This window comes from Mesoplodon bidens (assembly GCF_964165515.1).
Source record: "Mesoplodon bidens genome assembly, chromosome: 2".
Classification (NCBI taxonomy): Eukaryota; Metazoa; Chordata; class Mammalia; order Artiodactyla; family Ziphiidae; genus Mesoplodon; species Mesoplodon bidens.
In genome coordinates this window covers 130836563-130859308 of record NC_138177.1, presented here as the reverse complement: position 1 = coordinate 130859308, position 22746 = coordinate 130836563, and the positions used below count along the sequence as shown (strand labels likewise).

The window sequence follows — 22746 nt, the reverse complement described above, 5'->3', positions numbered from 1 at the left end:
ATTTTTTTTCTTGTAATGTCTGTCTGCCTTTGGTATCAAGGTAAAGCTGGCTTTTTAAAATGAATTTGGAAGTGTTCTTTCCTTTTCTGTGTTTTGGAAGATATCGAGATGGATTGGTATTAATTTGTCTTTAAATGTTTTGTGGAATTCACCAGTGAAGGCATCTGTCTCTGAACTTTTTTTTGTTGGGAGGTTTTTGATTACTGGTTCAATATCCTTACTAGTAATTTGTTAAAATTTTCTGTTTCCTCATGATTCAGTCTTGGTAGGTTGTTTCTAGGAATTAGTCCATTTCTTCTAAGTTACACAACTTGTTGGCATATAAGTATTCATAGTGGTCTTTATGGTCTTTCGTATTTCTGTAGTATCAGTTGTAATATCTCCTTTTTCATTTATACCTTTATGTCAGTTCTCTTTTTTTCTTGGTAAATCTAGTTAAAAGTTTGTCTAGTTTATCTTTTTAAAAAACCAGCTCTTAGTTTCATTAATCTTTTCTGTTGTCTTTTTAGTCTCTATTTCATTTATTTCCACTCTTATCTTTGTTACTTCCTTCCTTTTGCTAGCTTTGAGCTTAGTTTGTTGCTCTCTTTCTAATTCTTCCAGGTATAAAGATAGCTGTTCAAGATTTTTTTTTCTTCATGTAGTTGTTTATCACTATAAACTTCCCTTTTAGAACTGCTTTTGCTGCATTTCATAAGTTTTGCTCTGTTTTGTTTCCATTTTCTTTCATCTCAAAGTATTTTTTTGATTTCTTCTTTGATCCATTGGTTATTTAGGAACATGTTTAATCTCCACATATTTGTGAACTTCCCAGTTTTTGTCTTGCATTTGATTTCTACTTTGATACAATCATGGTTGGAAAAGATGCTAGATAGGGTTTCAATTTTTTTTAATTTATTAAGACTTGTAGTCTAACATGTGATCTATCCTAAAGAAAATTCCATGTGCATCTGAGAAGAATGTGTATTCAGTTGCTGTTGGATGGAATGTTGTGTTATGTCCTTTAGGTTCATCGTGTCTAACATGTAGTTTAAGTCCAATGTTTCCTTGCTGATTTTTCTGGCCAAATGATTCATTGTTGAAAGTGGAGAATTCAAGTCCCCTGATATTGTATTGCTATCTTTTTCTCCCTTCACAATATTTGCTTTATATATATTTACGTGCTCCTGTTTTGGGCTTATATTTACAATTGTTACATCCTTTTGATTAATTGACCTTTTTTTTAACATCTTTATTGGAGTATAATTGCTTTACAATGATGTGTTAGTTTCTGCTTTATAACAAAGTGAATCAGTTATACATATATATATGTCCCCATATCTCTTCCCTCTTGCGTCTCCCTCCCTCCCACCCTCCCTATCCCACCCCTCTAGGTGGTCACAAAGCACCAAGCTGATCTCCCTGTGCTGTGTGGCTGCTTCCCACTAGCTATCTATTTTATACATTTGGTAGTGTATATATGTCCATGCCACTCTCTCTTTGTCCCAGCTTACCCTTCCCCCTCCCCATATCCTCAAGTCCATTCTCTAGTAGGTCTGTGTCTTTATTCCCGTCGTGCCCCTAGGTTATGACTTTTTTTTTTTTTAGATTCTATATATATGTGTTGGCATATGGTATTTGTTTTCCCTCTTTCTGACTTACTTCACTCTGTATGACAGACTCTAGGTCCATCCACTTCACTACATATAACTCCATTTCTTTTTATGGCTGAGTAATATTCTATTGTATATATATACCACATCTTCTTTATCCATTCATCTGTTGATGGACACTTAGGTTGCTTCCATGTCCTGGCTATTGTAAATAGAGCTGCAGTGAACATTTTGGTACATGACTCTTTTTGAATTATGGTTTTCTCAGGGTATATGCCCAGTAGTGGGACTGCAAGGTCATATGGTAGTTCTATTTTTAGTTTTTTAAGGAACCTCCATATTGTTCTCCATAGTGGCTGTATCAATTTACATTCCCACCAACAATGCAAGAGGTTTCCCTTTTCTCCACACCCTCTCCAGCATTTATTGTTTGTAGATTTTTTGATGATGGCCATTCTGACCAAATTGACCTATCTTTGATAATGACCTTCTTTGTCTTTTGCCACATTTTTTAACTTTGAAGTTTATTTTGTCTGATATAAGTACAGCTACCTTTGCTTTCTTTTGGTTTTCATTTGCAAAGAATATCTTTTTGCATCCCTTCACCTTCAGTCTGTGTGTGTCCTTTAAGCTAGGTGAGACTCTAAGTCAAAGTTTAGTTTGGTTTTGATTTTTATCCATTCAGCCACTCTGTCTTTTGATTAGAGAATTTAATCCATTTACATTTAACGTTAAAAATTTTTTTTTATTGCAATTGATTTACAGTATTGTTAGTTTCAGGTGTATAGCATTGTCAGTATTTTTGCAGATTATACTCCATTATAGGTTATTATAAGTTATAATTCCCTATGCTTTATAGTATATCCGTGTTGCTTATCTTTTTTTTAAATTTTATTATTTACTTTATTTATTTATTTTTGGCTGTGTTGGTTCATTGTTGCTGTGTGTGGGCTTTTTCTAGTTGTGGTCAGCGGGGGCTACTTTTCATTGCAGTGCACAGGCTTCTCATTGTGGTGGCTTCTCGTTATGGAGCATGGGCTCTAGGCACTGGGCTTCATGAGTTGTAGCTTGCGGGCTCTGGAGCACAGGCTCAGTAGTTGCGGCACACAGGCTTAGTTGCTCCGCGTCATGTGGGATCTTCCCAGACCAGGGCTCGAACCCGTGTCCCCTGCATTGGCAGGAGGATTCTTAACCACTGCGCCACCAGGGAAGCCCAGCTTATCTATTTTATACATAGTAGTTTGTATCTGTTAATCCCATACCCCTAACTTATCCCTCCTCCCTTCCCTCTCTCCTTTGGTAACCAGAGTTTTTCTGTATGTTAGTCTGTTTCTGTTTTGCATATACATTGATCTGTATTATTTTTTAGATTCCATTTATATTATATATTGGTAGTATTTGTCTTTCTGACTTATTTCACTAACCATAATATTCCCTAGGACCATCCACATTGCTGCAAATGGCAGTATTTTATTCTTTTTTATGGCTGAGTAATATTCCACTGTACGTACATACATACATACATACATACATACATACATATATATATATATATATATATATATATATATAATCACATCTTTTTAATCTAATCATCTGTTGATGGGCACTTGAGTTGCTCCCATGTCTTGGCTCTTTTGATTTTTCTGGCCAAATGATTCACTGTTGCTATTAACATTGGGTTGTATGTAACTTCTTGAATAGGCATTTTCATTTTTCTCCAATATATACCCAGGGAGTAGAATTGCTGGATCATATGGTAGTTCTTTTTTAGTTTTTTGAGGAACCTCCATACTGTTTTCCATGGTGGCTGCACCAACTTACATTCTCACCAACAGTGTACGAGGGTTCCCTTTTTTCTACATCCTCTCTGACATGTTATTTGTAGACTTTTTGATGGTAACCATTCTGACAAGTGTGAGATGGTATCTCGTTTTTTTCTTTTTTGGCTGTGTTGGGTTTTCGTTGCTGTGTGCAGGCTTTCTCTAGTTGCAGCGAGTGGGGGCTACTCTTCGTTGTGGTGTGCAGGCTTCTCATTGTTGTGGCTTTTCTTGTTACAGAGCACAGGCTCTAGGTGCGCGGGCTCAGTAGTTGTGGCTTGCGGGCTCTAGAGCACAGGCTCAGTAGTTGTGGTGCATGGACTTAGTTGCTCCGTGGCATGTGGGATCTTCCCGAGCCAGGGATTGAACCTGTGTCCCCTACACTGGCAGGCAGATTCTTAACCACTGTGCCACCAGGGAAGTCCTATCTTACTGTTTTGATGTTGCATTTCTCTAATAATTAGCAATGCTGAGTACCTTTTCATGTGCCTGTTAGCCATCTGTATGTCTTCTTCAGAAAAATGTTTTTTCAGGTCTTCTGCCTAGTTTTTTGATTGGGTTGTTTTTTTGCTATTGAGTTGTATGAGCTGTTTGTGTATTTTGGATATTAACCCCGTCGGTCACATCATTCACAAATTTTCCCTCCCATTCTGTAGGTTGTCTTTTCATTTTAATGGTTTCTTTTGCTGTGCAAAAGCTTTTAAGTTTAATTAGGTCCCATTTATTTATTTATTTATTTATTGTTTAGTTTTGTTTTTTGGCCTTAGGAGACTGATTCAAGAAAATACTGCTATGATTTATGTCAGTGTTCTTTGTATGTTCTGTTTTAGGAATTTTATGATTTCCATTCTTATGTTTAGGTCTTTAATCCATTTTTGAGTTTATTTTTGTATATGGTATGAGAAAATGTTCTAATCTCATTGGTTTACACGTGGCTGTCCAGTTTTCCCAGCAACACTTGTTGAACAGACTGTCTTTTCTCCATTGTAGATTCCTGCCTCCTTTGTTGTAGATTAGTTGACTATAGGTGTGTGGGGGTTAAAGTAATGTAGTTGTGGATTTACTATTGCCATTTTGTTAATTGTTTTCTGGTTGTTTTGTGGTTCCTCTGTTCCTTTCTTCCTCCCTTGCTGTCTCCGTGATTTGCTAATTCTCTATAATTGTAGGCTTTGATTCTTTTCTCTTTTACATCCCTACTATAGGCTTTTGTTTTGTGATTACCATGAGGCTTACATAAAATGTCTTATATATATATGTGTATATATATATATATATATATATATATATATATAAAATAGTCTATTTTAAGTTGATAACTTCAAATGAATACAGCTCTGCCACCCCCCCATTTGATGGCACACTTTGTACCTTTTTACATTGTGTATCCATTGACAAATGTTTCTATAGTTTTGTCAGAGTTTTTTTAATTTAAGTATATATTTATCTTTACCAGTGGTTTTATACTTTCATATGTTTTCCTGTTACTAAAGAAAACTAAGCCTCCTTCCATGTCAGTATGAAGAACTCCCTTTAACATTTCATGTAAGGCTGGTCTAATGGTGATGAACTCCTTCAGCTTTTGTCTGGAAAACTCTTGTTTTCAATTCTGAAGGACAACTTAGCCAGGTACTCTTGGTTGGCAGTTTTTTTCTTTTAGCACTTTGAATATAATTTATTTGTCTCATAGTGGGTCTCTTTGGAGCCATCTTGTTTGTTACTCTCTAGGCTTTCTGGATCTGGATGTGTGTTTCCCCAGATTAGGGACGTTTTCAGCCATTAATTTTTTGAAAAAGTTTTCTGCCCCTTTATCTTTTCCTTCTGGGACCTCTGTAATGCATATATTGGTCCATTTGATGGTGTCCCATAAGTCCCTTAAGCTATCTTAACTTTTATAATTATTTTTCCTTTTTGCAATTCAGATGGGATGAATTCCACTAACCTGTCTTAAAGTTTGCTGATCCTTTCCCGTGATTGATCTAGTCTGATGTTGAATCCCTCTATTGAACTTTTCAGTTCAGTTACATTCAACAGTTCTGTGATTTCTATTTGGTAGTTTTAAGTATTTTCTATCTCTATTCAAATTCTTTGTTCATTCATTGCTCTCGACCTAGGTGAGCATCTTTACCACCATTATTTTGAACTCTCTCAGGTAAGTCACTTTGTTTTATCAAGATCTGCTTTGGATATTTATCATGGCCTTTTGTTTGGAACATTATATCTTCATTTCTTCCTTTATTGGTGTCTATGCATTATATAAAACAGCCACCTCTTCCAGTCTTGAACGGTCTTTTGTAGGAGATGGTTGTTCAGCCCAGCCTGAGCTCTTAGTTGTCCCTCAACCTTTTGTGACTGAGCCTCCTTCTTTGCTTTTAGTGGCTTTTTTAGAGGGTATGCTAAGACCTGTGTATCCAAAGGCAGGGCCTGCAGTTAGCACCTAGACAAAGACGGATTAGAACCTGGACCCTGAGGCTGCAGCTGAGAAAGTATGTATTGATAGTTAAGCCCTGTCCAGGGAGAAAAGAAAATGGGCATTTTTTCCCCCCTGTTCCCTTTGTGCTGAGCACAGGTGTACAATCACCAGGGCATGGTGGGAAGGGAGCTCCTGCACCCATTAAGAATTGTATTTTTGTTTGCTACAGTCCAGTGGAATTCATGAATGCAAGCCCCACTGGCTATCAGAGCCAGATGACCCAGAGACTATTCTTGGGTGTCAGACATAAAAGCCAGGGTACAGACGTGTACAAGTTCCTTGCAGGGAGACACTAGTGACTGGAGTGAGCTAGAAGGAGAAGGTGGGAGAGGTGTCCTTCAGCTTCCCCAGTCTCTGGGGTAGATTGCTGCTGCTCCTAGCACCTGCTAGATTAGGAGCCCGGCCTTAGGCAGCAGCTTTTAAAATGTGCAGATGAACTTCTTTCAGGGGAGAACTGAGCAATGGGCAATTCTGCCTGCTCCCTCTGCACCTGGCCCTGAGAGGACAGTCACAGTGCGTGCTGTGTGCCCATTAAGAATGCTTTCTTATCTGTAGCCTTGTGGATCTCATGAACACAAGCCGTGCTGGCTTTCAGAGCTAGGTATTTTGGGAACCCATACCTCCAGTGGGAGTCTTAAAAGTTGGAGCACTAGATGTGGAATCCAAACCCTTCACTCCTCAGGGAGAAGCTAAGAATTGGGAATTCTCTCCTGATGCACAGTGCTGTGCCAGGGTCGGGGTGTATGGCGAGGCTGTATATTGGCCTTTCCTACCCATTTTGGTGTGGGTATTTATTTTCTCATTTGTTTAGTATGTAGGAGCTGCCCAGCTAGCTTCTGGATCTCTTTTAGAGGGAACTGTTCCATGTGTAGCTGTACATATGGCACATCCATGGAAGGAGGGGAGCTCTGGAGCCTTCTTGGTCATCTCCACCTTATCCCTCTTCTTAACACGGATGACTGAGAACTGCTTTATCTGTCCCCTCTGAAGCTGAAGCCGGTTTTAAAAATTGTGGCCATTGTTGGTTCAAATACTATTGTAATTTTAATTGTAATGTGAGAAGGCTCTTCTGCATTGCTAGCTTTCCTTATGAGTCATTTCTACACTCGTGTATAGTAAGTTAGTTACATAATTCTTCAGTAAGTAAGTTTGTCACACACAGTATTTATAAAAGCTAAAACTGAGAGGAATTAGGTGGTCATAGGGTGTGCTACATAATCTGATTTAATGCATTGATCACTGTGACTACTTGTGAGGAACATTTTGGCCCTTCTTATCATGAACACTTCTGGATTAGAATATCTGAGATGGAACCCGGAAATCTGCATTTTAACAAGTTTTCCAGGTGATTATTCTGTGGACTAAAGTTTGAGTTCATATTGCTCTCTAGAAGGTTTCACTAGCTATTTTGTTGACATCATTTGCTAGTTTTCGTACCTACTGGTTTATTCTCTTGCCACATCTTTTATTACTAGATGAACTTAACATCTAAGTTGATATGCAGTTCACTTCCTTAGCCATGCTCCTTCCTCAGAGGAATACTGGTATCCAGTACTGGTATTCTGATTCACTGGGGTTTAACTATGTACAAACAGCAGAAGCAACTATAGTGTCACTTTTTCTTTCCTGAAAATGTGGGGAGTAGGGGAGAGAGGGCATTTAGAAGCTGGTTTGTATTTTTCAAAAGTTCCACAAGTGATTTTGATATAGAAATTTTTTGTGCAGTTTTTTTGATAACTTTGTTATTTATCCTGCTATTCTGTTTTTACACCAAACCACAGTAGAATTGCTTTTCTTATAAATATCTTTAACAAACCAATTTTTAGATTTTAGCATTAGTTATGGTTTCTTTTTCTAATAGGTATCATCTTTAAGAAATGAAAAGCGAGGCTCATCATATCTCGTCTCTGCCCCAGAAGGTGGTTCAGTGGAATTTGTTGACCAGCATTCTCAGGGCACAGGAGCATATTACATGGAAACCTACTTAAAAAAGAAGCGAGTGTACTGAGTTAAGTTCTCTCCTTATAAACTCATAAGGTTCTTTGCAGTATCTCTGCTGTTCATCGCTGCCTTAACTACATTCAAACTAGCCATATCCTTTAAATACGGGTTTATAATTTCCCAGAAGGAACTGTGTGTGCAGAAGGCAGAATTGCCAAATTAAAAAAGTAAGTAGCAATAAGAAGAGACATCAATTGAGGACATATTCCGCTAGAATTAGATGCATCTTAATCAATGTGATATTAACTTACAGTCCATTGGAGAAATTAACATGTTCCAATATTCCTTGTTTAGGACTGGGAATAATTTTGACACCACATATAAAAGTTTGAAGCAATAAATGGGAAACATTCTTGTTTCCTGGGCCTTAGAATAAATTTCTTATAAGCCAGTGTGCATTCCAGTTTATCGATACTTTCCCTAGAAGTAATCTCATTTCAGATTTTTAGAATTTTCCCTAGAATTACAAGAATGCAAGTACACAATGCAGTGATTGGTAATGTTATAAAGATGCTCTACATACAAAGTTAATTATTACCCCCACACCAGTCATACAGTATAAAACTCAAACACAGTGACAGTGACTTCCAAGGTATACACTACTACAGATGCTTTACTCTTAATATGTTATTTACCATTTATACCTCTTGTGAAAAACACGAGGTTTTTTCTTTTTTGAAGTAGCTTTGCTGATCTAATTTCAGGGACTGGCAAACTACTCCCTGCAGTCAAAAAACAGTCCTCCAGCTGTTTTTGTACTGCCTGCAAGCTAAGAATGATGTTTACATTTTTAAATGTTTGGAGGAAAAAAATGTATAACTTGAAATTCAAATTCCAGTGTCCATACATAAAATTTTATCAGAACACAACCATGCTCATTCACTTACATATCATGTATGGCTAACTTCTGTGCTACAATGACAGAGCTGAGTGGCTGCAAAGCCTAAAATATTTACTATCTGGCCCTTTATAAAGTTCACAGACTCCTGATCTAATAAATACTAATTCCCTAACCCTTTTACTTCACACCTACAAAAAGACCTTTAACTTTTACAACAGATTTGTAAGTGGCAAGGAACAATAGGTTTCTGTGTCTTCATTTCATATCATAGTGATGATTCATTTACTAGAACAGGGCACATTTTGGTCATCAGATGCCCTATTTCCACAATATAGTAAAGCAGTCAATTCTGCCCTTTCTGAAGGAGTGTTATGGAGTAACAGTATTTATAACCATTTTGAGATAATAAGCTATACCTCACTCTCTGCTTTGTCTATTATTCTTTTGCAGTGTGTTAGGCTGAAAAATTATCAGCTATTTAACCCAATTTACTTTTGAAAGAATTGTGTTTATTGCATATAACTTTTGAATCACCATTTCCTGAAGACCTTGGTATTAAATGCATGAGAAACCCTTTTGCTATCTAGAAATTTCTAAGTTTGTTCTTTGTTATGAGACATTAATTGATGATGTGGAGTTTAGGGGTCTCAGTGATCCTAGTCATTTTGAAATAAGATTAAATATCTTATATTCAAGGGACTTATTGACTATGATAGAAGGTATCTCTCCTGTTTTAATTATGAAGTTTAAAATTGGTACACATGTTGTATGATTTGTAAAGAATTTTACTTGGTCTAATGTATTGCCTTTGTTAACTCCTATTGGCAAATGACAGCTAGAAAGTTAAATTATTAGATAATTTCTAATTAAAAGTATACTACCTATAAATAACTGATCAGGATAGGCATCACTCAATTGTGACTCAGCAGATGAATAATGGGTTCTCCATGCTCTGCACTTCTTCCCATTTTCCTGTTGCATTGAGCTTCTTCAGTGCTTTGTCACACCTCTATGACAGTACAAATAGAAGAAAGGGAAGATGGTGAATTTTTAAAATGTAAGCAGGAAGAGGTTGAAAGAACTAAAAGGAATTTTGGGTTAGCAAGTGTGGGTCTGCCATCCATACTGGCCTGTGCCCCATTATTGTTGGGACACAACAGATAAGTACAAATCAAGTGGTGTTAGTAATAAGGACCATTACCAATGCTCTCTCCACCCCAAGCCTATACTGTTATTTTTCTATGTAAACAAATTGTTTGAAATGCTTTGAAAATGAACTCTTAATATTAAAAGGCACATGCATGTGAAGTCTCTAGTATATTTATTTGTATAAAGAGTAAACAAAGTGCATGTAGGGTGGCCACAGGTTTGACGCAGACCTTGGTGATGTAGGGTTCCTGGATAAATTTGAATGGCTGTTGCCACTGAATCAATACACAGCTCATTTTCAGGCTCAAAGGTGAAAAGTAAGGGTATCAAACAAATGCTAGACAGCATCAACAAAAAGTTTTTCAGACTCCTGGTCAAAAAGATCTTATGGTTCACATTGAATCAGAGATTTGACATTTTTGATTACCCAGCTACCTCCAAGCAAACTGAAAACTGCCTAGTGGATCCTGAACTCCATGGTGCTGCTAGCTAGGTCTTTCAAGTTTTGCGCCATAGGGTGATGGTCAAAATAGTGATCGACTCTTATAGATGGATGGTAAGTACTGAAAACACTAAGAACAGTGCAATGTACATGGTATATATGCATTCAGCGTTCAAAACCAATGCTGGCAGAGCTTGCCCCAAAGTGGTAGAGTTATAAAAGGATACACATTGACATTTCTGAAAAGCAGGTATAACAGCATCCACGTTCTTGGAATCAATTCTGATTTAAGGTATACTGTTTAGGGAAGCACTGGCACAGGTTTAGTTCTCAAGAATCAACATCATGCAGCAAAGTATCTATTCCACAGCTGCCCACCCTGGGTATGACCAGTTTTCTCAAAAATGGGTACCGCTGGTCACCCAAGGGGACAGGAGCTAAGCCACTGCAGAAACAACTCAAAGTTTATGTCCTACTGTTGACAGGGATACACTCATCTTTTTGTACAGCAACAACAGTATACTAACTGGTATCTAATATTTCAAGAATGTTTCATCTATCATTTAGATATTGAAATTTGAGGGCATACTAGAGTATCGGCCAAGTCCATCAATCTTTATCTTTGATTTATGTGCCAGAAAAACATTTCACATCAACTGGCAGCTAAGAAAAAGCAAAAGCAATCATCTTGAGACTTCACTTTGGTCAGCTCCTCTTGTTTTGAAAAATCCCATTCTGGTACTCAATTGTGATAGTAAACTAACCAGACGAAACAGTGGTATATTCTTTCCAAAAGGAGGAGTGCTTAAGTGCTTTCTAATATTTTGGTTGTCATTATTTGTCACTATGTTATTGGTGCCAAATTTAAAGAGGAAGTACTTACACATATTAAGCACCACACAGTGTGCTTTATACGTGGATACGTACCCCAGTATCTTTTTAGACAGAATACAAACTTTTTCCAGTTAGAACACATTTTTTTTTTAAATGGCTTGGGTATTGGTTGGGGGTAGGAGGACTTGATACACAGTAGAATTTAAATGTTATTCATGCTTCTTATTTTAGAAGCGCTTCAAATCCCTCAATAAGGTTCTGAAAGGTTGTCCGAATGGATGGTTGGAATTCCCAGCATTTTCTCATAAGTTGATAAACCTGTAAAAAGAAAAAACAACAGAAAAATGTTTAGGAGCTTTTTAAAAAAATTATAGAAACACCAAGAAGAACATAAATTTGAAAATGTGTATGACTTCCCTTAATAAGTAACACTAGAAAACAAGAATATTTGAATAACTTAAAATACAGAAAATGTGACACATCTATAGTTCATAAAAAACATTTTAACATTTGAGAAGCTCATGACTTAACTGACCTTGCAAAAAAATCCAGGTCATTAATTACTATAAACCAGTTTAAGGGTAAAGTTATACCTCAGTTTAGACTCCAAATTTCCTTACTGGCTGCTTCATTCTTTGGCTTAAACATACTATTCAGTACATCTTAAATAGTCTACAGAGTTAGTCTTAAAGGCTCAGTTCAGTTAGAAATACAGAAAACTGAATGTCACAATGCTGTTGATAAGTGGGATAAATAAACTTACACACAAAAATGCAATTATATGTATTTGTCACAGGAAGGCTACACCAACATATGCTCCTTTAGGGTGCTCACTGAGGTGAGCCTACTTCTGCAGGGAATCCCTTGCTTTGAACAAAACTTGTGGCTGTCATCTGCCCCAAAGATGATTTTCTCAGATATCTTATCTGAAATTCAGCTTCAGAAAACTATTTTATTTTTATTTATTTATTATTATTATTATTTTTGCTGTACGCGGGCCTCTCACTGCTGTGGCCTCTCCCGCTGTGGAGCACAGGCTCCGGACATGCAGGCTCAGCGGCCATGGCTCACGGGCCCAGCCGCTCCGCGGCATGTGGGATCTTCCTGGACCGAGGCACCAACCCGTCTCCCCTGCATCGGCAGGCGGACTCTCAACCACTGCGCCACCAGGGAAGCCCCAGAAAACTATTTTAAAAGAGTTTTCTACTCATTCCTGTTCCCCCAACTCCAATCCAATGCTGGATAATTCAAGCAGTGAAAACAGTAAAAACTGAGTTTTATTACTTCGAAATGGCGCATAAATACCTCTTCTGGACAGTTAGGTGGACAAGGCAAACGTTTTCCTTCTTTTAAGGTATTCACAAGTCTTGTTACTGTCATCTGGCCATGAGTTGGGCCTATCATTTTCAGGAACAACTATGTAAAATAAAACCAAACAAAATATTTTACTTTGTACATATTTATATAAACACCAGATAGATTATGGTAAAATTTCTAGAATTGGAAATTAAAACAATAAAAAAGGCTTTAAAAATGAAAGTCCAAGACAATTTTCCTTTCCATTATAACACTGATTGGATTCCATTTAAGAATGAAACTTACAAAGCAGAAGGATGGACATATTTTAAGTGGGTGCTAGATTCAAACGAAGGACAAGTAAGACTTACCGCCATGGGACTGGAATCTGAATCACAGTAAGTAAGCAGCTCATGCAGAGTTACTCCAAAAGACCAGACATCAGAGGCGATATAAAACTTACACTGAATTAAACATTCTGGAGCATACCTGAAAGAAAGCAGAACTTGAAACTTCATTTCCTGGAAAGGATATTCCAAAAAGCACTAGAGTAACTTAGAAAAATCAGTGCTCTGGTTTTTCTTAGAATTTAATATTCTAAGACATTTAAGTGTGTATTATGCATCAGTCACACATATGCTGCTGTGGCGCACACCTGATATGTGGACACACCCCTATGGGCTCTCATTACACATTTGCTCCCAAACATCAGTCAGACAAGACGGTGCTATCATTTCGCAGAGCACAGGCTCTCCATGGGGAGGGGATGGGGGGAGGAGGTGATGACGACAGGCACGGGCTTCATTTGCCTGCAAGCTCAGATTGAGTCAGCAGTGAATTACTTACTGCCCAGTCCTCTTCCAGTGTCAGCTGTTTTGGTGAATGATACCCAATTGCCTGAGCCAGAAACTGAGGCATCCCCATATCCAGTCTCAGAAATACTCCTCAAACCTACTCACTTCTCCTAAACCGCACCATCGTTGTCCAAATCACTGTCCTAGTTCACAGCATCACTGGCTCTGGCCAAATTAGACGCCCTGGCTCCAGTCTTGCTCCTCTCCTTCCCACAGTGATCTTTTTAAACAGAAGTCCCTGTCCTTAATCCTCCCAACAGCAACCCAAAGCTCTTGGGATGGAGTCCCAGCTCCATAACTCAGCGAGCAGGGCATTGCCTTAGCAACCGCCGAGGCCTCCCTTCACGATGCAGCCACACGGAGCCGACTCCAGTTCCTAGGACGGCCACCGCTCTGCCTCACTCCTGCCATCATACATGCCGTCTTCTAACCATCTTTACAAACTCCCAGGAATCTTTTAAGGCCTTATTTTTAAAGAACTTCCAGAAAACCAAGCCTGAACCCTTTTCTGGTTATGGTACCACAAAATTGGCTGCCTCACCCATTAAATTCTAAACTTGGTTGGCTTGTTCACCCTTGTTATCTCTAGTACCTGGCACAAAGCAGGGCCTTGATACATATTTCTTTAATGAATAAATGGAGGTTTGGCCTCCGTGGGTGGGAGAGACCCATGTCGTGTCCACACAGGATGTACCTCGTGGTGCCAGTCAGTTCTACAGGACGGCATAGAGTGGAGACTTCAGCAGCTTCCCCCTTGGATAGTGTTCCAGGCTGAGAGGGGTCAAAGTCAGGGTGTGGCCCACCAACCAGGATACTCTGGTGATTCATGAGAAGATGGCCAAGTTTCTTATGGATTTTTGCTCTGTTATGTCCAGGCTCTACCTGAATCTGCCAATGCCCACTCGTCACCTCCTTCCTGTCATCTTCCTGCCCCCTCCTCCTACCTGCCCTCCAGGCTTCCTCTGCATGGATGTGATTACTCCAGCTGCTGACAGTTTTAAGAACTGTGTCAGAGGAATGCCTTCTCCGGGCAAGATGGAGATGCTGAGCGTTGTGAGATTTCTTCCCTGGAAGATGTCCTATGAAGCTCAGGCATTTCTGCAGGTTGCTTTCAGTAAAACAGCTTAAAAGATGTTTCTTGAAGGCAAAAATCAGTCAATTCCAAATGATCTAAGTCTTTTTCTAATCTGGACTAATAAGAGAGACATTAACATAGCTAGAAAGGACCTATCAGAACAGTGGAAACCCTATGAAGCACTGATGAAATCTGTTTGATTCAGTTACCAAAACACAGGGCTGTCCCGATCATCCTTGACTGTGTAGTACTCCTTATCAGTTTCAATGGCTTTGGTTAGTCCAAAGTCCCCAATTTTCACTTGGTGTTCACTCTCAACAAGGACATTTCTTGCTGCTAAGTCACGGTGAACGTATTGCCGAGAACCCAAATAGTCCATCCCCTGAGGGAGAGAAGAAAAGGCAGAGCACATTGCTGAAGGTCAGTTCAGAGTGGATTCTGTATCTACCACTTCATAACAAAAAATATATATATAAATGTCATTTCATTCACATATCACTTTTTTTGTTTTTACTTCTTTGCAAAAATAGTTAGACCAACCTGATTCCAAGAAATACACATTAAAGAAACCATATTAACAAATCAGTTCACTTTCTTAGCAGAGGCTAATTTTCAATCCAAATCATGCAGAACAAAATTAACTCAGTACAATTATTGGAAATTATTTTCCACTTGCAGCCTAATTACAAACCAATTACCCAGGACAGAGTGCCTGATTTATAAATTTTTACCAGGCTCTTTTTTTCTTTTTACCTTACAAATCTGAACGGCATATTTTAACTGCTGTTTGAGGTTAATTTTGTTCTTATTCTTTGGAAGATACTCCTTAAGACTTCCCGAAGGCAGAAATTCCATGATGAGCTTAATACCGTTTCCTCCTGTTTAGAAAAAAGAAACGAAAAAACAAAAAAAACCATCAGTACAAGGTTGCCAAATGAAGGAACTGTGGGAGTGAAGGGCACAGGATCTGGAGACAGAGGACCTGAATCACAGGCAAGTGGCTTAACCTCGCAGGTTTCAGAGTCTTGGGATCCTCAGCAGTGAACAGGGTACCTATCCTAGGGTCATCAGCGCTCACTGAGACAACACAGTGTTCTGCAAACCACTAGGCAAGTGATGATTTTTAAAAATTATGAGCCACATCATCTCACTACCAATTTTAAAATATAATACGTGGGGGCTTCCCTGGTGGCACAGTGGTTGAGAATCTGCCTGCTATTGCAGGGGACACGGGTTCGAGCCCTGGTCTGGGAGAATCCCACATGCCGCGGAGCAACTAGGCCCGTGAGCCACAACTACTGAGCCTGCGCATCTGGAGCCTGTGCTCCGCAATGAGAGGCCGCGATAGTGAGAGGCCCGCGCACCGCGATGAAGAGTGGCCCCCGCTTGCCACAACTAGAGAAAGCCCTCGCACAGAAATGAAGACCCAACATAGCAAAAATAAATTAATTAATTAAAAAATATATATATATATAATACGTGAGTATTGTACTGGCTTGTAAAAAAGATACACTTATTAGTAAACACTACTTGCCACCTTGATTTAGAAAACTAGAAAACGAAGTACCCTGCTTAGTGCTGGATCAAAAGAACAGGGAAAGGGGAGGAGTGGGCATCAGTTTCGTCTGGTCTCTGTGCCCTCGTGTGCAAATATCAGGACAGGGGAAGTCCAATCCCCAGTGTGGGTGTAGGAACAGCCAAGAGAGACAATGCTGGAATCACCCCCCGCCTGGTGGGGGGAGGCTGGGCAGCTTTCCCGGGAGCTCTGCAGCTGCTGGGGGTTCTGACAGTGCATACTGCTTTGAAGCCCTAGAGCTCCGGGGGCCATCAGCTAGCACTCAGGCAGCCCAGATGAGGCCAAGGGCACTGCCTGCTCAGCACTGGCCTTCAGTGACCCCAGATAGTCACTCAGTCTTTAAACCAACCCCACTTTGCACAACATACCGTCTTCTGTGCAGATGCCTTTATACTTCACAATGTTCTCATGATAAAGGTTTCTTAAGATTTCAATTTCCTTCTTCAGATCAGCTATGTGGTTCCCTCCGCTCTCAGGCTTCAGGGATTTGACGGCCACCTGTTCCCCTGTATTGTCCCCCTCAGGGTCATACCTGCAGAGCTCGACCTTCCCAAAGTGGCCCTGGAGGGAAAGATGCATGTGCTTGATCAGAGAAGCCCCGGCCTGGGCCAGCGGGACACACTCCAAGATGAGCCTTGTTCCTCGTGCTGTTCCCCTGAAGGCGGGGGTGCATGCACGGTCTGCCCTGCAGGCAGCAAGCTCCTACTTGGGCTCTTCCCCACTTGGCTTACCTGCCATTCCTTCTTCTATTACTGAGCTAAGACAAGAAAAGGATCAAGTAACTGGTGAACCAACACATCAATCCCAATTTCCATGAAAGTGTAACCCAAAAGGAAATGGAGGTTATTTCTGGACATGCAGGACAACCTCGGCATTCTTTGACAGCCCTGGGTCCACGCTACAGGAGGCACCACAATGTGGCTACAAAGAGCAAGGCACGAGGAGTCTTTAGAAGACGTGGATTAGATCCCAGCTAAGCCACCTGCTAGCGATTCGAGCCTGGTCACCCCACCTTCCGAGCTGGCTCCAGAGGTGCTCCATGTACACAGTGGTAATAAACCTTTGGGGATGCTGTGAGGAAGCAGGAACACTGTGCCTGTAGAATGCCCAGCACTCGGCCTTGGCACATGGCGGGTACTCAAGGTGGCACAGCCTTTATTAACTACAGAAAATCTATATAAAGATGCAAATTCTAGTAGCTTCTCTAGTCACATTTACTATCAGGAAACTGCCACTCAAGGTCCAGAGGAAAAGCTAAAATTCTATTTTGGTGTTCTGTGAAATAAATCCATCCCTCATTTAAGCAGCCTCACAGGATATGTATTCCCAGAAAAGTCAGAGGTAGGGACTTCTCTATTTCCACCATATCTATATCCATCCCCCATGGATGGATCCCCCCCCTCTTCATTCTCTTTGTCCCTTAAGAGACCAAGTCTCCCGAGGGAGCTGATCAATGTCCTGTGTGCATGGACAGGCTGCCACCGTGTGTCAAATGGAAAAACACACAATCCTAAAGAAAACACAGTAAGATGCTTTCTCCTATAAACTTTGACCCAAAATGAGAGAGAATGGAGAGCAGCTTTAGATATCCATAGAGGTGAAGTGGTCAGCAGGGACTCGAGTATAACTTGCCTCTCCCAAGTCACGGATTCTCTTTAAGAACCGCTTTTCAAAATGTGTGGGATCCACTTCAGTTGCTGGCTTTTTTTCTGATACGATGTCTGGATCTAACAGAAGAGAAAAGAAAACATGTTAAAAAGGAGTGATTGCCTCTCACAGACTCCTTGTTATCCCTCCCTCCCCCGGGCATTGGCTGGTCTTGGTTAAACAGCTCAAGGCAGAGTCTTACTCTGCTCTTCCAGCTTATTGATGTCTCTCATGATGGCTCGGAAGAAGGGTCTCTGGTTGGGGTCGTAGTTCATGCAGCGGGTCATAAGGTCAGCTAGCTCCTTACAAGACGGGGTCACTGGCCTGCACCGGCTTTCATAGAACCTCTCTTTCTGCAAAGAAGAGGACCACATGAAAGAAACCAAAGGAACCACTCACAAACCTTTTAGCCCCAGGTCAGAAGGAGTTACCTAACAATCCCTAATTTAATTCCCAACACCTTTGCTTAAAAGTAGACGTCATAAACATGGGTGCTAATGCTGCCTTTCTCTAGCTGTGGGAAATCTTAGTCCTGGATACTAAAATAATCCGAATTCAAGGAAAACAGGCAGTATATCCCACCCAGTCCCAAATAAGCTGTATTCCAGCAAAGTCATGCCACCTTCTGGAATATAATTTGGCAACATGTGTAGAAATCTTCAGATTCTGCAAACTCTCATTAATTGCAATTATTGAACGACTCAGAAATAAGTCAGATAGAAACAAAGATTTATGTTTAAAGATATTCCCTGCAGAATTAGACAGAACATTACAAATTTGAAAACGACCTCAATGCCAAATATAAAATTAGTTAAATAAATCAGAGTTTAATGAAACAATGAACTCTTACATCAAATTAGTAAAAACTGTAAGACTTATTTAATCGTATAGCAAAGTACTCACAACATTAAATGAAAAAAATATACAACATTAAATGAAAAAATAACTATCTAGCACGGTCCCAAGTTTGTTTTAAAAAGAGAGATATAAACAGACTGGAAGACAATATGCCAAAGTGCTAAATATTAGTTAGGGGTGACCAGAATATAATATAATTTCTTTTTTAAAAATAGTTTTCTCTGTTTTCTAAATTCTCATCAACGGGGTTAACACTTTAAAATTCTGAAACGAATAATTGATGCCCTTTTAAAAAAATTAACTGAATTTGCTACACTTTAGGCTCTGGTCTGTAGCTGACTCTCAAGGGTACTAGTTTCTCTTCTGGTCCCTGTGGGTCCTAGGGTGGGGTGGGGGCAGGCCCCAGAGGAGAGGAGGAAGGTGGGTTGGAATTAAGGAGCTGAGAGCTCCCCCTGCCTTGGAGTGTCTCTCACTCTTCCAGGCTCCAGTAGAGCCAGGGGGAAAGGTCACCCAACCCACCCAAGGGTACCTGGGAGAAGTGACAGACCCTCCTTTATCAAAGGGACAGACCTTTCCTTACACCATCTGTATTCTGCTCAGTCCTGGGTACACAGAAGGTGCTCAATAAATACTGACTGACAGCAAAGGGTATGCTGTTTTGTTTCCAAGGAAGTTAAAAATAAAATGACTCCCAAAAGCCCCAGCTGAAAATCCTAAATACAGATCTATGGATGAGACGGTTTCTCTGTTGGTTTTAGCTTAACTCCTCTTTCCCAAGTCCTGCACCATGTTTACCTGGCAAAAGGCTAACAGGTTAAAGGTTCTTTCGCCTCTTTGGTATCTCCTCCACGAGCACCCTCCACCCTGGATCCTCACTGCCACTTCCTGGTTCAGACTGTCGCCACTGAGAGCCTCAGAGCAAGAGGCCTCTCCTCGGCCTGTCCATCCAACCACCATCCAGATGAACTGTGCCCAGTCTGGCCTCCGAGCACCTGGCTCCCCCACCCAAACCCTTCAATGCCCCACATCACCCCGGTAAAATTCTGCAGCCCGGCATTCAGGGCCTCTATACAATCCGACCTCAAAGGACCCTTCCCACCTTTTTACCTGTCATTCCTCTCCACACTCCAGGCAAATGAAACTGCTCCCTGTAGACAACTGAAATGCCACCCTCCCTTGGACTTTGATCATTCCCTCCCAGCTAAAAGTGATGCCTGCCCCTCTAAACACACAAGACACACCCTAATAATCAAATCAGTGAGTTGGGATCAGTGGTCCTTCACTGTAACTTTCACTGCTTTATCCCTTTGGCGTTAGAGCCTCCACTAGCTTTCTGCAAGTGAACATGAGAAAGGGTCAGCCTCGAAGTTTTGCATTCTAGCTAAGGAACCCGGGCCTTGGGCCACCTGCATCTGTTACCTGACCTGTAAAACAGGGGTAATGACATTGCCCTACCCAACATGCAGGGCTCTTAAGGTGATGATTTCAGATATTATGTGTGGAATCCTTATCGCTGTTTTAGCCCAACTCTCCTACTACACCCTAAGGTCCTCAAGGGTAGGCAAGGCCTGTGTCTGTTTCATTGTGAACCCCTAGCTTTAACTTAGGACAACACCTGGTACACAGGAAGAACTCAATAAATATCTGGGTGTTAACTTTGCAATGCTATAGCGATCTACTGAGTACACATTGTGTACCTGGGACTCTACACGCATTATTTACTTAATCTTCACAACAACCCTGCAAAGTAGGTATTATTTATTCCCATTTTACAGATGATGAAACCAAGGCCCAAGGAAATTAAGTAACATTTGCGAGGTCACACAGGCAGTGTAAGCTTGTGGAGGAGAGTCAAACCCGTGCCCGTCTCCTCCCACAATATGAGGCTTCCTGATAACTCCTGAGACACCCATGAGTGTCCAAGGGGTCCTCACTCAGCTCACACCCTGGAAAGCAACTCACCTCAATCAATGTCTTGTCTTTCAAGGGGATCTCGCCATTGTAGCAGATCTCCCAGAGCGTGGTTCCAAAGCTCCACTTGTCAGCGGCCACACTCAGGTTCTTGGAGTCTTCAACACACTCAGGAGCGATCCACGGGATTCGTTCTATGCACTCTGGAAAAGACAAGAAACATTTACAGATCAGTTTCTGCAATCACCTGGGGAATATATCACTGCCATTGCAGCAAGAACTGGGAGTTAACAAAGAAACTCTTTCAAGTAGTGTTTTCCAAACATGGGCCATGGCTGCCCTGGTCCTGCAGGGAGTTTGTGAAAGGGGCGGTTTTCCAGGTCCCCCAGCCCTGGCCCTTCCAATGCATCTGTCTGAGACAGGGCCTGCAGCTGTGTCTGTTTAACACAAACTCCCCAAGAAGGTCGTGTGAGTCAGTATTTGAAGCTGTGGTCTCAGAAACAGCAAAGCACCCCAGGGTGGAAGCCAACACCCTGGGGAGGGAAAACGGGGGCACATGGACAAAGGCTTAAGAAAGAGAAGGCCGGGGAGAAGAGGCCGACAGATGCAGAGCGGGCATGGGCTTACCCCCATACTCTGCATATCGCCCTGCAAGGGCCCAGGGGTGCACAGGTATCCCACGTATGACCTACACACACGTAGAGCGTGACCTGTGCGGCACCGCTTACAGTGTCTCAGCTCCCAGGTCTGCCCTCTCCTTTGGAGTCCTCAACTCATGATGACCTCATTCAAAGAGAAGCTGCCAAGACGATAGCAATCGCTAAGGTGCCTCCCCAAACTGCTCACTAACTACAGTGGATTTCTTGTTTTGTTTTGTTTTTAATTTTTATTGTAGTTGCTTACAGTGGATTTCAAAACAAACACAGGTAGGACCCAGGTCCCACTCCTCCTGACACATCTCTGACCACCCCAGACCCTCGGCCTCCCCCTGAACAAGGTGCTGCCCTGGCACCTTAAACACAGCTCCTTCACTGCAAGACCAGACCTGCCCCAGCTCAGCTGTGTTTCTCCTACTGCACAGTCAGCTCCTTGAGGGCAGGGACGGCCCCTCCGTCGCGTGACACCTCCCCTGCCCCCAGGGCTGGGCAGGAGCACAGATGCCTTTTGCAGAAGTGTGCTTTCTAAAATGAGGCAGAACCCCAGCCCAGCCCCCTTCCCTGCTGGCCTGGCCCTGCCTCAGGGTGGGGGGAAAGGGATGGGTGGGGCAGGAGACGGGAGGGAGGGAGGACACACCTTGCCTGGACAGCACAGTGACGGGGATGCCAGGGTCACTGAGCTTGATGAAGGGGCCGCACTCGCTGTCAGTGCCCTCACGGGCCAGGAGGAGGTTTTTAGTGCACACGTTTCCATGGACCAGATCTTTATCCTCCTGCAGAGTGAAAAGGCAGATCTCAGCAAAGTTGCCCATGGAGCTGCCCTCCTTCCCATGGTCTTTCCTGTTTCCCACAGGTCATAATCCACATTCCCCTTCCCCAGCCAGACCCGGGCAGCTTAGCTCTCCCGCCGATGATCTGTGTGACTCCGGTATATTATATAACGTCCCTTTACTCCAGTTACCTCATCAGTCAACCAGGGATAACAATGGAGCATGCCTCATAGGGCTTTTGTGAGAATTAAAGTGATTATCAGAGCCTGAAAAACACCTGAACAGCTGAACCATGGTAAGCACTCAATAAATGTGAGCTACTATTGATGCTAATAGTATCGTTCACTCATTCAACAAGTACTGTAATATTTCTACTCTTATCATACACTGCAGTATGGAAGTCAGTCCTCTAAAGTGATAAAAATTTCCCTCTAAGCAGGATTCATAAGTAAGCACACAGAATAGCCCAAGATGATGGCTTTCACTAAGCACCAGGCACACATGTGTTTAGGTGCAGAGCTGGGCCCTCCAGCCTGCTTGGCTGGTACCTCCTTCCTGCCTCCCCACATTCTGGTTCCTGATGGGGACCACCACAGACATCAAACATACTTACCAAGTAACTCAGGGCGCTGGCCAGCTGTTTGGCAACTTTGAACTTCCAGGGTGTGGTGAGGACATCACTTTTCCGGTGCATGAAGAGATCCAGGGGCCCTCCCTCCACAAACTCTTCCACCATGATATCTACAAACACAAGAGCAGCCACACCTGCAACCTTCTGTCCATCTGGGACAGCACCCTCCCTCATCCCCTTATGAGAGCTCACTTTAACGGCTGGTACTCCGCCTGGGGGTGCCAATGGTAGAGTGCTTCAGAGTCGGACGGGCCTGGGTTCAAGCCCTGCCTGGAGCTCCTTCTACTCTGACTCTCTGGGCAACGAACTCAGCTCACTCACTC

The 22746-nt window shown here is 41.7% G+C and overlaps 2 protein-coding genes across 7 annotated transcripts in view; one reads left to right on the top strand and one right to left on the bottom strand.

The window, feature by feature from the left end:
• RAVER2 (ribonucleoprotein, PTB binding 2) overlaps nucleotides 1–10032 on the top strand; it is a 115057-nt gene extending 105025 nt beyond the window's left edge. For 3 of the 4 annotated variants that reach the window (XM_081225220.1, XM_081225221.1, XM_081225219.1), the window contains exon 12: nucleotides 7744–10032. In XM_081225220.1, the coding sequence (XP_081081346.1) occupies nucleotides 7744–7890 (147 nt within the window). In that variant the 3' untranslated portion in view covers nucleotides 7891–10032. The remainder of the gene's footprint in view (nucleotides 1–7743) is intronic. The other variant, XM_081225222.1, reaches the window with a different exon arrangement.
• JAK1 (Janus kinase 1) overlaps nucleotides 10029–22746 on the bottom strand; it is a 139560-nt gene continuing 126842 nt past the window's right edge. For all 3 annotated transcript variants that reach the window (XM_081225217.1, XM_081225216.1, XM_081225218.1), the window contains 11 exons: nucleotides 22406–22533; nucleotides 21660–21795; nucleotides 20418–20569; nucleotides 17800–17950; nucleotides 17583–17677; nucleotides 16319–16511; nucleotides 15128–15252; nucleotides 14584–14756; nucleotides 12817–12934; nucleotides 12455–12565; nucleotides 10029–11467 (listed from right to left, as the gene is read on the bottom strand). In XM_081225217.1, coding sequence (XP_081081343.1) covers nucleotides 11372–11467; nucleotides 12455–12565; nucleotides 12817–12934; nucleotides 14584–14756; nucleotides 15128–15252; nucleotides 16319–16511; nucleotides 17583–17677; nucleotides 17800–17950; nucleotides 20418–20569; nucleotides 21660–21795; nucleotides 22406–22533 — 1478 coding nt within the window. In that variant the 3' untranslated portion in view covers nucleotides 10029–11371. The remainder of the gene's footprint in view (nucleotides 11468–12454; nucleotides 12566–12816; nucleotides 12935–14583; nucleotides 14757–15127; nucleotides 15253–16318; nucleotides 16512–17582; nucleotides 17678–17799; nucleotides 17951–20417; nucleotides 20570–21659; nucleotides 21796–22405; nucleotides 22534–22746) is intronic.